At 30.1% G+C, this 14,850-nt stretch overlaps 3 protein-coding genes across 3 annotated transcripts; 2 read left to right on the forward strand and 1 right to left on the reverse strand.

The window, feature by feature from the left end:
- Positions 1-554: 554 nt before the first annotated feature.
- LOC124496643 (uncharacterized) lies at positions 555-5,005 on the forward strand. Its single transcript, XM_075733054.1, has 4 exons — positions 555-1,721; positions 1,821-3,146; positions 3,322-4,044; positions 4,103-5,005. The coding sequence occupies exons 1-4, from the start codon at positions 1,139-1,141 to the stop codon at positions 4,840-4,842; spliced, it is 3,372 nt and encodes a 1,123-aa protein (XP_075589169.1). The 5' UTR covers positions 555-1,138; the 3' UTR covers positions 4,843-5,005.
- Positions 4,972-12,744, reverse strand: LOC124496636 (uncharacterized). Its single transcript, XM_047060172.2, has 6 exons — positions 11,864-12,744; positions 10,255-11,808; positions 5,813-10,185; positions 5,552-5,745; positions 5,265-5,486; positions 4,972-5,195 (listed from the first exon to the last, which is right to left on the reverse strand). The coding sequence occupies exons 2-6, from the start codon at positions 11,566-11,568 to the stop codon at positions 5,146-5,148; spliced, it is 6,153 nt and encodes a 2,050-aa protein (XP_046916128.2). The 5' UTR covers positions 11,569-11,808; positions 11,864-12,744; the 3' UTR covers positions 4,972-5,145.
- A 21-nt stretch (positions 12,745-12,765) lies between these two features.
- On the forward strand, positions 12,766-14,825 carry LOC124496724 (transmembrane protein 17B-like). Its single transcript, XM_047060284.2, has 6 exons — positions 12,766-12,904; positions 12,978-13,136; positions 13,213-13,317; positions 13,391-14,382; positions 14,444-14,678; positions 14,753-14,825. Exons 1-4 carry the CDS (start codon positions 12,902-12,904, stop codon positions 13,685-13,687), a joined length of 564 nt encoding a protein of 187 aa, XP_046916240.2. The 5' UTR covers positions 12,766-12,901; the 3' UTR covers positions 13,688-14,382; positions 14,444-14,678; positions 14,753-14,825.
- The last annotated feature ends 25 nt before the right edge of the window (positions 14,826-14,850 follow it).

Consider the following 14,850-nt stretch of genomic DNA (forward strand, 5'->3'; position numbering starts at 1 on the left):
TCAATTTGATTTCAAAATTTTTTTTTTACCAAATACCATGATGATGAAATTGACCAATGTCCATTGAAGGTATGTTCATGATGATTGAAGTTATGCAAATCGTCTGATAAAATTGTCATTTGATTCAATTCAATTTTTAGCCACAGGTTTCGATATTTCACTTCAATGAAGACGAAAAAAAAATCAAATAAAAAATTTTGAAATTTTTCCAGGGTGCTAATCATTTCATCAAAATGGATTTATTGAAAAAAATGTCATTAAATATCCAAAAAGTTGTCAATGATCGTATTGCCATCATCATCGTAATCGTTGGTATGGATCGATTTAATGGCCCATACAAATCCATTATGAAGAAAAAAAAAACGAAATGGTCGATTTACGAAAACTAAAACGAAACGTATCATTTCCATATTCTAATCATCATTTTCATCAACATCATAATCCTGATGATTTGTTGCCATTTGCCGGTAATGGAGTTTTGATGAATTTTCTTTTTTTAGATATAATTCTCATTTACGTTTATTTCATAGATTTATAATATTATTGTTGTCGATGTTGATGATGGTAGATCGGCGGCATAGTTTCACAAGTTTTGGACTTGGATAAACGAGAGAAATAAGAAACAAAAAAAACTAGTTTCATTCAAAACACAAGATCAACGAGAAAAAGAGAATGAAAAATATTTTTTTCCATTCGAAAATGAGAAAATGAATAAGGTCAACCTGTTGCTGTTGTTATGCGTTTAACCACTACATGAAGCATTCGAAGCAACGGATCCTGCCATCATCATATTCATTTCAAAAACCGCTTCCAATCATTCATTCATTTAGCCGAGTAGTCAAAATTCCAGAACATTATTATTATCATTGTGTGTGTGTGTGTGTTTTGTTTTCGTAGCCAATGTTTGTGTTTTTTCTTTCTTTCACACTATGATCATGTTATTATCATCATCATTTCAACAACACAATGGACAACGATTTTGTACTCAGTTTTTTGTTTTTGCTTTAGAAAACAAAAAATATATTCTACTTATATTTTATTTGTGTTAAATCAGATCATTGGTAATTAAATGAAAATGTCGTAACTTTATTAAAAAGTTTCATCCAAGAAAATCCAGTGAAATCAAAAATGATTCATAATGACTAATTCTACAACTATAACGTTTATAATAATAATAATAATATTATGCATTTGTTCCATTCATACGAATGATGAATATAAATGTCCAAAAAATCAATTCTATCTTTATCCATGTCGTTGTACGAGCAATGGTTTTAGCGGTATCGATTTACAATGTGAAAATTCCAATTTAGCCACTATATCATTGGCACTTGAAAATGTTAAAACACCAATCAATCATTTGATGATCAACAATGCTAATATTACACGTTTATTTGGGCCATTATTTAAGGATAAAATCATTCAATCATTATCGATTCGTAATTCTAATCTACAAACAATTGATTATGAATGTTTAAATATAAATACAAATTTTAAATCCATTCAATTGGATGGTAATCGATTCATATCGATACCTGAAGCTATCGGCAACGAATTGTCTAATCTCACCAAATTGACTGTGATCAATAATAAAGAACGTATCATTAACGAAATAAAAGCAAATGATTTCAAAAAGAATGTTCAATTAATTGAATTGAATTTACGAAACAATTCAATTGCTAAAATTGATTCATCAGCTTTCACACCGTTAACAGTTTTAGGTAAGTAATTAAATGTTTTCAATCATATGATGACCTCATTTAATTAAATTCAAATAAAAATTTTTCGATTTTAAAATGATTTATTATTATTATTTTTAGAAAAACTTGATCTAAGTCATAATCGTTTGAAGAAAATTGAACGAAATCAATTTCGTGCTAATAAAAAACTTGGCTATCTTGATTTGTCATATAATGATTTTAAAGAATTGGGAAAATCCGATTTTAATGATCTGGTTTCTGTGACCACATTGAATTTATCCTATAATGATTTACGAGAATTTCCTCGTTCCATTTTTGGACGTGTTTCACAGCTTAAAGTGCTTAATTTATCTGGCAATAAATTCAAACAAATTGATTCATATATGTTACGTGGTGTACGTTTCCTAAAAGAACTTTATGCTAGCCATAATCTGATTGAAGGATTGGCTAAAAATTCATTCACATCAACCACACGTATCAAATTGATTGATTTATCACATAATCTGATGACCGAAGTGGAAACAGAAATATTCAAAGATATGCAATGGCTTGATCTAATTGATTTAAGCTATAATCATATAAACAAAATCAAAAAAGGTTCATTTCAACGAATGTTTAAAATAGCCATAAAATTGAACAATAATAATATATCAACTATTGAATATAAATCATTTCAAGAATTGAGCAATATCACCGAACTCGACCTGTCAAATAATCAGATTGAAACACTTCGTGCCAATATATTCGATGAATGTGATTGTACTATTTTCAAATTGAATGACAATCAAATCAGAAATCTGTCGAATGTCGACATATTTGCCAATCTGACTGGTTTACGAATGCTGAATCTAAGTCGAAATTTCATAACAGAAATCAACCGTAAACATTTTACAACGAAAAAATTATATGAATTAAGTACAATTGATCTAAGCTATAATAATATAACGGAAATATCTGGAAATGTATTCGAAAAATTCGTCTCCATACGACAGATAATATTGACGCATAATTTGATTGGTAAAATTAGCTATAATGCATTTGGAGCATTGCCAACATTATTAGAATTAGATTTGTCACATAACCAAATCAGTGAAATATCCAACGGTGGTGTTTCGAATCTATTATCAGTGAAAACAATTTATCTTAATGATAATCGTTTGGAGCGAATGTTTACCGTTTCGATGGCTGTCAATACATTACATTTGGAAAATAATCGAATACAATCGATTGGATCAAATATGTTTCCAATGATTAACGCAGTGTTGGCCATCCATTTAGATAATAATAACATTAGTCAACTGGATGATAATTCATTCAGACAATGTTTATCATTAAATACATTGACGTTGAAAGGAAATCAATTGACTGAGATACCGCAACGAGCCTTGGCACCATTGACCTCATTACAGAAACTTGATTTAAGTTTCAATCATTTAAAAAATTTAGGTATGTTATTAGCTGCTTCTTTTGTTGTCTATTATTTATTATTATTATTATTATTATTAGCACAATCAACATTTCGAATCATTTAATTTTGTTTATTCGATTTATATGTGAATTGTTTTATAAACAAAAATAATAACATGTTTTTTTCTAAAATCTATTGATTCATTGATGACAGGTCGTAACGCCTTTGGAACATTGAATATATTATTCGAACTTGATTTAAGCAATAATATGATCAAGAATATCAGTGAAAACTCTTTTGAAGGATTGTTGCAATTATTGGCATTAAATATGAGCCATAATGAATTGAATCAATTAACTCCTGATGTTTTCAACACTTTGGTTTCACTTCGTACATTGGATCTATCATATAATCAGATTAACAATTTAGACAATGGAACACATAGTCTATTTGATCAACTATTATCATTGGAAAGATTGAATATATCACATAATCAAATTTCAATTATCAAAGATCGTTCATTTCCATATTCACCATGGATTCCATATAAACTTCGCCATTTAGATCTTTCCTACAATACTATACCGGTGCTTACATCACATTTCGATAATGGACTATCAAAATTGAATTGGTTATCATTAAAGGGTAACATTATCAATGAAATTTATCCAAATACTTTGGGTAATCTAACTGAGCTTGAATATTTGGATCTATCGGAAAATGATCTGCGAAAAATCTCAAAAGGTGTATTACAACCAATCCCTCGAAAACTAAAAGAATTGGATCTATCATTCAACAAGATTAAATCATTGTTTGTTGATGATATTATAGCTATACCATCACTAATCAAATTGAATCTTAATTCTAATCGATTAAGTCATATTGATGAAGAATTAATCGAGCGGATCAAACAAAATTTGACAATTTATTTTGATGGTAATAATTTATAATACAATAATAATTGAATTGAATAATTCTCATTTATTTTCCACAGATAATTATCTTCATTGTGATTGCAAAATAATGACATTAGTTTCATGGATATTTTCCCAGCACCATCAATCGAAACTGGAGGGCAAACAATCCACTATATATGAACATTGGCGAAATTTACAATGTCACGAACCATTGTATGTGAAAAATAAATTTATGGTCGATCTTCGTGCCACCATGGTCGATTGTGATGAAAATGAACGTGATTCATATGGGAAAAAATTCACAAGCACATCATCAATACGTATTCGAACAATAGATAAATTTCGTAAACGACGACAAGAATCGATGCGTATCGTTTGGTTCATACAGAATCAGGTGGAAGATATTGCATCGTTTCAGATTCTATTACGATCGGAAAATAATCCTAATGATTATTTTGTCAATGAGAAAGTCAATTATTTAAAACGTTCATTCATTGTAAATAATAATAATCTACAACCTGGAAATCGTTATGTTCTTTGTATAGTGCCAATTGATTCTATGGGTATCATGGTTCATTCAAATGGTGATGAAAATTTTGAACAAAATTGTATTCATTTCTTTAATAGTCATGCACATGTTATTATTGATGGTGATCAAACACAACAACAACAACAACAATCACGACAAAAATTATCGAACGCACCACGAGTACAAAAATCAAATCATCATTATCAATCATCATCAGCTGCATCATTTTCTTCATCAAGAATTTTGATTAGTCACCTTATTTTATTATCCATCACTTTATCATTATAATATATACTGTATATATAATTGATAATTGATTGGGAAATTTTTTTTCCATGTAAATAGTATTAATACGTAGTACATATTTTTCGGTTGATTTTTTTCCATGAAAATAATCCAAACAACTAAACACAAACATTGAAAATACAAAATAAAATTTTATTTGTATGAATTATTTGGGATTTTCTGATCAAAGCAGTAAAAAAAATGAAAGCTAAATGATTTCAAATATGGAAAAAAAATTAGTAGTTATCACAATCATTTTTAGTGCCTCTGGAAACAAAAAAAAAATTTGTCGATTATAAAATTCATCTAGGCAATGACCAATGGTTCATCATCCGAATAGGCGTGATTGTCTTCGACTAGTAAAAAGAAAAAAAAAGATTTTCATTAGAAAAAAAATATGTAACTTGTCTGAATAAAAAATATACCTTGAAGATTATGATACGATGAAAGTGTGGCCGAATCTAATCGAGAATTATAACGGCTACCGGCAAATGCAGCCGATAATAAGATTGTTGGCCGTGATCCAATATTTTTTACGGCCATATATGCCAAGAAAATGGACATGGTTATAATGATGAATATTAAAAATAGTTCTTTGATGCCAAATTGGTATAAATATGATGATGTTGTTATTGTTGATGTTGTAGCTAAAAATAGTAGATTATTAATAAAAAAAAATTGCAAAATATTAATGATCATGAATCAAACTAACCGAAATCTTCTGTGTAAAGCTTATATGTTTCTGAAATTGGTCCCGAATAACCATGATTATCAATTAATGAAACGGCAACAAAGTAATGATCTTTTTTGATTTTCGTTTCGAATATAGCCGGCGGTGATTTTGTTTGTATTGAATGTCCTTTTTGTACATCTTTTTCATCATGCAAATAGACTTTATATTGGATCCTGGTGGTGTGATAATGATCATTAATGATTGGAACAATATGAAAACAAAATAAAAATGATTACTTACCTATGCTGTTTATAATCATCATTTATGGGAAAATTATCAACCATTTTCCAAATGACTTGTATTTGATTTTTATTATTAACATATGCAAATGGTTTCGTGACTGTAGGCATTGCTGGTGCTTCTAAAATTGTTTTCTCACTCCATCGAGATGATATTCTGCCATTTCCGGTGATTGTTGCCACTTTTATCTCATAGATTGCACCATAATGTACGCTTAGATCAAATGAATGATATGTATCACGATTTGGTTGGAATCGGAATCGATCCAAACGTTTATTGACTAAATCATAAACATTGACAATATAGCCAATTTTTTCCGGTATAGGTGATTGACATGTAGCATTCCAATTGATTGAATATCTGGTGGCCAGTTCATTGGAAACTCGATATTGAATTCTTCGCGGTGGTGATGTTGGATCAAATTTCGTTATAATTCGTAGCGGGTCTGATGATGCAGAACCGATTCCAAACGGTTTGATTAGACGTACCTGTACGGTATACATTTGACAATTGAATAAATTTTTCAATATAATTTTCGTGTCTTTAGTTTGGGCATAAATTCGCAGATTTTGAACATCATCTCCAACATATATGGCATATTCCCATTCGATTGTTTTTTTATCATCCTTATTTAGTAGATATTCAATGGATTTTCGAAGAGGTGCTTGCCACCAAAGAGAAATTCTTGAACCAGAAACCTCGTATTGAACAGAAACAGATGGTAATTGTGAACCAAATGTACGTATATCCAGAACATTATTATCGATACCATCGAACCAGAATTGGTCATCAATATAGGGATATAATTTAAATCGATAATCCACACCAGGCGATAAATTGTTCACAATTATTCGATTATTTTCAACGGTTAAATTTTGTGAAAACGAAGGAAAATATTTTTCACAAGTGTAGACAATAAACCATTTAGTAATGTTTTCCGGATGTGATTGCCACGATAATTCAATGGAATTGATGGTATGATTTTTTGCTGTAAAATTTTTGATTGCTGCAATCGATCCAATCGATAAAGGAATTTTTATTGAATTTTGGCTTTCTAGATTTCTATTTAACGATGTAACCCAGAATGTATAATTAATACCGGTTTGAAAACAACATAATTGAATCTGATTAGAATGACTATCAAATGTTATTGGTGGATCTGGTGGTGTTTGATATATACGATAACTTTTGATTGATGTCGGTGATAGTGGTATGGACCAATTTAACAATACTTGATTATATTCAACAATTTTTACAGTCAAATTATCAGGTGCTGGCGGTGAAATAGATTCCGTTGTTACAATTACAAAACTATTTGATGGATATATCTGAGTATCGTTTTCATGAATGTCAGTGGAATTTGGTGATAAAAATTTATAGTAAACAAATGCTTTATATGTATGGCCAGGTGTTAGATTCTGAAATGTATAGCTTTGATTCTCAGTCCAATCTGTGGCATTAAAAGCAGATTGATTATTTATTACTGGTGAATGATGATGATGATGATGTTCATCAATCCATGCCGGTAAAAATGAATAAACATGATTGAACATATTTTTCAATTGTACACGCCAATAAATAGTAAAACTATCGATACGAATTGAATCATAATGTACAAAAATTTGTAATCCATCTTTAGATATTTTAGCTTGTTCACAATTTTCTTCATCACTACCATCAAGACAATCATGATGGCCATCACAATGTTGATTTAATTCAATACATTCACCATCATTACAACTGTATCCAAGACAAACAGGTGCAACAGTTACTTTGGAATTTAGACAACCCCATTCATCGCTTCCATCGAAACAATCTTGGCGACCATCACAAACTTTTCTTGGTGGTATACAACCAATACTTAATAGGCAGCTAAAATAATTTTCTGGACATTTAATTTCCGTATCGTTGAAACAATTTTGTTCATCTTCATTGAAACGGCAATCCGGTCGACCATCACATACGAAAAGTTGAAGTATACATTGATTTGATTTATAACAATAAAATCGATTATTACCACATTTTAAATCGCCATTCGATAAAATGCTTGTTGATTCAATGTTGGACCCATTTTCGTTCTTATCGTTTGATGATATTATTTCAGGACAATCTAATTCATCTGTACCATCAATACAGTCTTTGTTACCATCACAAAACCATTCGATTGGTATGCAAAAATTATCCGATTGACAATGATATGAATTATTTGGACATTTTAATGATGAATCATGATTTTTGTTGTTGTTGTTGTTGGTATGATCATGTTCAGGATCGTATGATCCTTGACCAGTAATATTGGTAATGATACCAGCATCAGTACAGTTTGCTTCATCACTTCCATCGATACAATCTGGATCATTATCACATACAAAAAGTTTATCGATACAAATATTATTTGGACAACTGAATTCCATTTCAGTACATCCCGATGTACAATTATCTAATTCATCACTTTTATCCAAACAATCAAAATAACCATCACAACGCCAATGTTTATGGATACAATCACCATTATTACAACGAAAATGTCCATCTTCACATTGGGTTATATTTTCAGTGGTTGAATGATTACTATATGCACAGCCAATTTCATCGCTACCATCACGGCAATGGTCAAGAAAATCGCAAACATTTCTTATATCAATACAACGATAATTGCTACATTGAAATTCTGTTAATGGATTACATTTTTGATAGAATGATGCACATAATGTTAAATCTTCATCACTACCATCTTCACATTCTTGTTCATGATCACACATCCATAAATCTTGTATACATTTTCCAGATGATTTACAACGAAATTCTCTTAATTTACATTGTTCATTATGACAATATTTTTCATCCGATCCATCATTACAATCATCATCTTCATCGCATTTCCAATAACGTGATATACAATTACCATTATCACATTGAAATTCATTTGATGCACAAGTCGCATTCGGTGATGATGATCGACATGCACCTGTTGCTGTCAATATACGATCATATGGACATGAACATTTTTCATTACCATCTGGTGTTTGAGTTATAATATATCCATCAGGACATAAACATCGATATGTATTGAACGGTGTAGCAATACAAAGATGTGAACAAGTACCATTCAAATTACAGACATTGGTTTCATTGGAAAATTGATTCGTAACAATCTTTAAATCCATTGCACTTGAAACATCTTCAAGTATTGTTTTACGTACGGTGGAATTGTTTTTACTGATCAATATTAATTTATTTAGAACCCAATCATCATAGAATACCATGTCTTTGAAAACGCCTAATGCAAATGGATGTGGTGCTTGTTCACCACGAATAAGATATCTAAAATCTGTACCATCATATAATGAATTTGCGATATAATCATGTTTAGCATCCACCCAATAGATTCGTTTGGCCTGATGATCAACAGCAATACCATTTGGCCATTTAACAACATTACTATTGAATAAAACGCGTACATTTTTACCATCTAAATCACTTCGAATGATGGCCGATGTTAAACTCCAATCGGTGATAAATAAAAAACATTCAATCGGATCAATAGCAATGCCTCTTGGTTTCTTGATATTTGGATCACTTAAAATTGTTCGACGCATTCGACCTTCATAATTGATTCTTGTGTTGATTAATTCAACTTTGGATTTGTTTCCATTTACAAAATATAAATGACCATTAATCTGATTGAATGCAATACCTTCAACAGAATCCAGACCTATTTCAACCAATGTTTCTGGTTGTAATTGTTCACCATCGAAACAATACCGTAGGATTCTATTCGAATGAATATCTGACCAATAAAGACAACTGTTTTTGTAATCAAAATCGGCTGCAATAGCATTCGTTAAAAATGATTTAGGCAATAATGTTAATTTAGTAAATTCATAATCATTCAATGGAATGATTGATATTTCTTGTCGTTGAATAAATAGAATGAATTCAGGCACTAATGTTGTATTGAATGGACATGGAAGCAAATGTGGTGAATACCAATCTTCTTCACCACCTTCGCAAGTATCACCAGGTAATTTACGAAAACCTTTAGTCTTGTTAAACATTCGTCCAGGTGAACAATTGCTATAGTTGATCGATTCAAGCCATGATTCGTGTACAAGCTCACAATGAAAACCAATGGATTTAGTAACTGGCATGTAACCTAAATCACATTCATAATCGGAATGTTTACATGGACAATTAATCTGATAGACTGGACGGGCAAATTCATTGCCATTATAACATTTTCGGCTAGGAATACGTCGAAGAAAAATTTGTGTAGATCCAAGTAAACATTTGGATTCAAAATCATGTGGTGACCATTCTTTATAATCGGTTGGCATTCGACATGGTGAGTCGAAAATTTCCGTAAAATTAACCTGTTTTTAATTCATTTATAATGAGATAAAGTATGTCCAAACAAACTAAAAATAATGATCAAAACTAACCTGAATAACAATCCATTCATGACGTTTTTCTGCAGAACCAAATATTGTAAATGTAGCCGTTTTCTCTCCCGGTTCTGTCAATAGTCCGTATACACGAATTTTATTCGGATGAAATTTAAGCAATGTGAATGAATATCCATCATCGATTGAATAGTAGAGTTCATTGGTTGGACCGGCTTTTGAAAAATGTTCTACGGCTACTATGATGCTACCGAAATCTCCAAATGCATAGAGATAATTACCGGTAAGTATTTGACGCCATGTATTTCCAGCATCAAGACTTAGATAAAGATTTTGTTTGCCTTTTAATGAATCACCAAGTATACCAGTGGCAAGTATAAATCCAACCGATGATTCACGTGTGAGTATTGGTTTTGAATTTGAATTCATTGACAGATATCGCTGCGTCAAATGTAATGAACAATTATTATGAGTAATATTGCATACGATTGGATGGCCAAATGCATCTTTTGTTGGTGGTTTCAATGTATGCCAACGATTACCCATATCGAATGTAATCAACGTAATAATATCCGATATAGATTTACGTTGTGGATTTTTCCATTTAGAAATAATATATGTGCCACGAATGCCGGCCACACGATGTATGTCGGCAAATTCTTGATCTTTAGATATTTCATAATGTAATCCAGGTATATGTCCTGAATATTCTGGATGATAGAAGACAATATTATCCAAAGATAAGGTGAATTTATCAAAATCAACATTTGAAATATAAAGATTTGTTTGACCATTTCGAAAAGTGACGCAAAGAAAGATGGCCACATCGGTTATATCGACTACAAAATAATTGACAGGTTCGAGCATATCACCGAAATCTGAATCTAATATTTGTACTTTGAAAAATGGTTGACGATCGATAGAAATCCATAAATCAAGCATAGAATGACTTTTGTTGCTGTTATGTGTGTATAAATTCAATCGACGAGTTGCAAATATGAAACGATTTTGGATGGAAACTTTTTGCACATCTGGTAACCAGGTATGAACGAAATGATGTTTTAAATGATGATCACTAGGAAATGCAATTAAAGATGATTGACCATTAGGTTCAAAACGTTGTGCAAAAATCGTTCGAAAATCTATAGCTGGATCAATTTTTGGTATGGTCCATGTAAAATAACCAGTAGAAGTTGAATGTATTACTTCCCAAGTAATGCCAAAATCTTCACTAACAAATAGAACATCATTTGATGATTGTGCAAGAATTGAGATTTGGTTCGGTTGGATGTAGTTGAAATTTTTTCGGAGTAAAAGGTAAACGATTTCGTTTAAATGTTCGACCATAATCATTAGTGATGAAGATGTGTTGATTTTGTTGATCAACAAACACGTAGAATGAATTCAATATTGGTGATATGTAGAATGTATGCATCATTGCAGATTGATTGTCATTTGTTTTCAAATCAGCCATTAAAAATGTTCGCCCATAATCATGTGAAATGTATATGGATGATGATTGATTTTGGCGACTGTTTGCACGATTTTTGGCCAAACATATGATAACTGGAGTATTGTTCCCGGCCCAATGAACTATTGAAATTGAACATTAATTAGAAAATTTTTAATTTATTAATTATCAACAAACCTGTAAGCTGCTCATGGCTATCATTTAGATTAACAAAATGAATCAAAGATTTATTATAGGAAAATGTTACACCAAGAACATTGGATTTATTTTCAATTGTTGAATTTCTAATATTAAGCCATTGACTAAGACGATGATCATTGGGACCTAAAAAATCACCACTAAATGCATCAACAGATTGATGTTGTGTTATTAGTAAATGATGAATTGAAAATAAAATTGTAAATAAAAGTAATATTTTAAAATTTTCATTCATTATGGCTGGCTTGTTATGAGAATGAGATCATCAAAATCATTTAGATAGATCAATATATATAAAAATTATAGCTGCTAAATGTTGATTATCATATAAAACGATTGAATAAATATCTATGACCAATTATTATTGCTTTGATGATACATTTTCATGATGGTCATGCTTTTCGTATCAATTGTTCGTAGATGAAATTCGGATATTATCAAGCTTCGATTAATTTGGCACACATTTTTTTTTTTTTGGAAAAAATTCTCTAAAAAAATTTGGCAACACAAAAACAGAAAAAATTTTTTTTGTTTGTTTACATTGATGAATTCATGTGGATGAAATTTTTTTGTTTCTTGCTTGATTCAATGAGAAGATCGCGCTACAGCCAAAGAAAAGTGGCCACTGGTTTCTCGGATACCATACACAAAGAATGTGTTCCAAATAATAATAATTTAACGCGCGCGTTAAATGATTCAATTAGATTCGTTTGAAAATGTGAGAAAAAAAAATATTAAATTAAGGTTGCCATTGGTTACCGAGGAGATACACACAAAAATAACCGACACATTTGATCGTCATCAACAATCAATGATGAATGGATATGAATGTCAAATCTATTTTCAATCAAAACCGAATTTGATTTGAATAATTTGCTTAGAAATCATTTCTTGATGCCATTTATTTAGTGTTGGCCACTGTTTTTATCATATCAATCGTTTGTTGATGATATGAACGTCGTATTTTTTTTTCTTATCCGTCAAAATATTTGCAATTGATAAATCAAAATAATCATCATGGTATTTACTTATTTTCATATATAGTGATCATTGGATTCAATTTGAATTTATTTTTTTTTTCTTTACCACATAGTCAAATTTAAATTATCGAATGAAAAACAAGATACAAAGCAATGTACAATTACAGATTCTTTTACATTTTAATATCTTTCTATTCATTTTATGGATTATTCTACATATTTTCTATTATCAACGAATCGAAATTATTCAATATTGTCAACAGGTTTTTAAGGTTAATGAATTTAATTCTAAAAAAAAAAAATAAGAAAAATTCAACTTACACTTTTTTTTATTGAACTTCATTTTAGAATGATGACCTTTACGTTTTTCTTCGCAATGCATCATTCACATTGTTGACCATTGTTGAATTTGGCCGTCTATATGCTGGATATTATGGTAATCGTTTGGAAAAGGTGTGTGTTGTATTGTTGTAATTTCAAATTTTGTGGTTTAAACATAATATAATCCTATCATCATTCGATTCAGATTCAATATATGATTGCATTCATATTCTTATCAACAACATTTCAATTGCCAAATCATCTTTTTCGTTTGATCACAATTGAATGTTGGTATCATCATGTATTTATACCTGAAATAATTTCCAATCTTTTACTATTATTGATGACATTGGCTGAAATCATATTCAGTGTTTGGCATTTGAAAATAATATTGGAAAAAATTTATCAACAACAGCAGCAACAAGAATCACAACAAACTACTAGTGTCAGCAAAAATGATGATAAACATCAACAACAATATGTTGGATATGATAATTGTTGAACTTGTATGATGATTGTAATTCGAATGTTTGCGATCATTGATTTCTTCAAATTGTCATTCACAATTCAATGTTCAATGTTTTGATTGATCGTAGTCATGATATATGATTGCAGCTCCCGGTTTTTTTTTTAAATTGATGATGGAAAATACCATCATATTTTTTAACAGAATTGTAATTCTGTTCACCACAAATCATGTTTGAAATATGAATGTTTTAAAAAAAATGAGAAATGAAAAAAAATCACTATGATAATCTATTATAACATTTTATGATCTTGTTGCTGGAAATAGTCGTGTGATTTTTTTTTCGAACCGGATTCGAAAAAAAAACAAAAATTTTCTTTTTTTTCACCCAAACCAAATTGATTTATTATCTGTGTATGTATGTTAATAATAAAAAATAAAATAAAATCATTCGAAATTCCAATCCAAATGAAATAAAATGAATTCCTTGTCATTAAAATTATCTTTTATAGTGAAAATCCATGTTTATGTGTCGGTGTGTGTGTGTGTGTGTGTGTGGACAAGATCATCACCATCACCAAACATCAATCTTGTCATTTATAGAAAAAAAAAGAAACAGACCAGGATTTCATTTCAATTTATTTCCAAACATGTTTTGTAATTATTATTAATCATCATTGACCAATCAACATTGATCGATGATGATAATGATCACACGAGGTTTTTTTTATGTATTAAAATTAATATAATAAATCAACAACTAGCCATTTTAATGATCTGATTTTTTTTCAGGGTGTCCAATGATGATCGTCGATTATTAACAATTGATTACGGATTTATAAGAAATGGAATTTTTTTTCTAACTTATTTCCTTCGGTTTATCAGGGCTTTACATAGATTCTTTTTCAATGGAAAAATTTTCAATTTAGTTTAAATTGTTTCATTCAAGCATGAAGATTCTATAATGATTCTTTTGTGTCTGTGTTAATGATGATCATCATTATAATCATTAATGGACACAGATCCGGTAGTCTTCAAGCAATTCAATGTCAATGTCAATCAATTTCTATATGTAAATAATCCCATTTCTCACCGAGACAGGATAAACCTTCCAATCTCGACCTGTTGACCTGATTGCAGCTGATTTGAGGATAATCCACACATATATTCAAAAAAGCATTACCATACGAATGTTTGAT

This window comes from Dermatophagoides farinae, chromosome 7 (assembly GCF_024713945.1).
Source record: "Dermatophagoides farinae isolate YC_2012a chromosome 7, ASM2471394v1, whole genome shotgun sequence".
Lineage (NCBI taxonomy): Eukaryota > Metazoa > Arthropoda > Arachnida > Sarcoptiformes > Pyroglyphidae > Dermatophagoides > Dermatophagoides farinae.

Bases quoted from the DNA above. Each gene is read 5' to 3' on its own strand.
- LOC124496643 (XM_075733054.1), top strand. From the start codon at position 1,139: ATGACTAATTCTACAACTATAACGTTTATAATAATAATAATAATATTA. The intron at 1,722-1,820 runs GTAAGTAATTAA...TATTATTTTTAG, and splicing joins CACACCGTTAACAGTTTTAG to AAAAACTTGATCTAAGTCAT. The intron at 4,045-4,102 runs GTAATAATTTAT...TATTTTCCACAG, and splicing joins TTTGACAATTTATTTTGATG to ATAATTATCTTCATTGTGAT.
- LOC124496636 (XM_047060172.2), bottom strand. From the start codon at position 11,568: ATGATTATGGTCGAACATTTAAACGAAATCGTTTACCTTTTACTCCGA. The intron at 5,746-5,812 runs GTAAGTAATCAT...TCACACCACCAG, and splicing joins GATGATTATAAACAGCATAG to GATCCAATATAAAGTCTATT. The intron at 5,487-5,551 runs GTTAGTTTGATT...TACTATTTTTAG, and splicing joins GCTTTACACAGAAGATTTCG to CTACAACATCAACAATAACA.
- LOC124496724 (XM_047060284.2), top strand. The intron at 13,137-13,212 runs GTTAATGAATTT...ACTTCATTTTAG, and splicing joins ATTGTCAACAGGTTTTTAAG to AATGATGACCTTTACGTTTT. The intron at 13,318-13,390 runs GTGTGTGTTGTA...CATTCGATTCAG, and splicing joins ATGGTAATCGTTTGGAAAAG to ATTCAATATATGATTGCATT.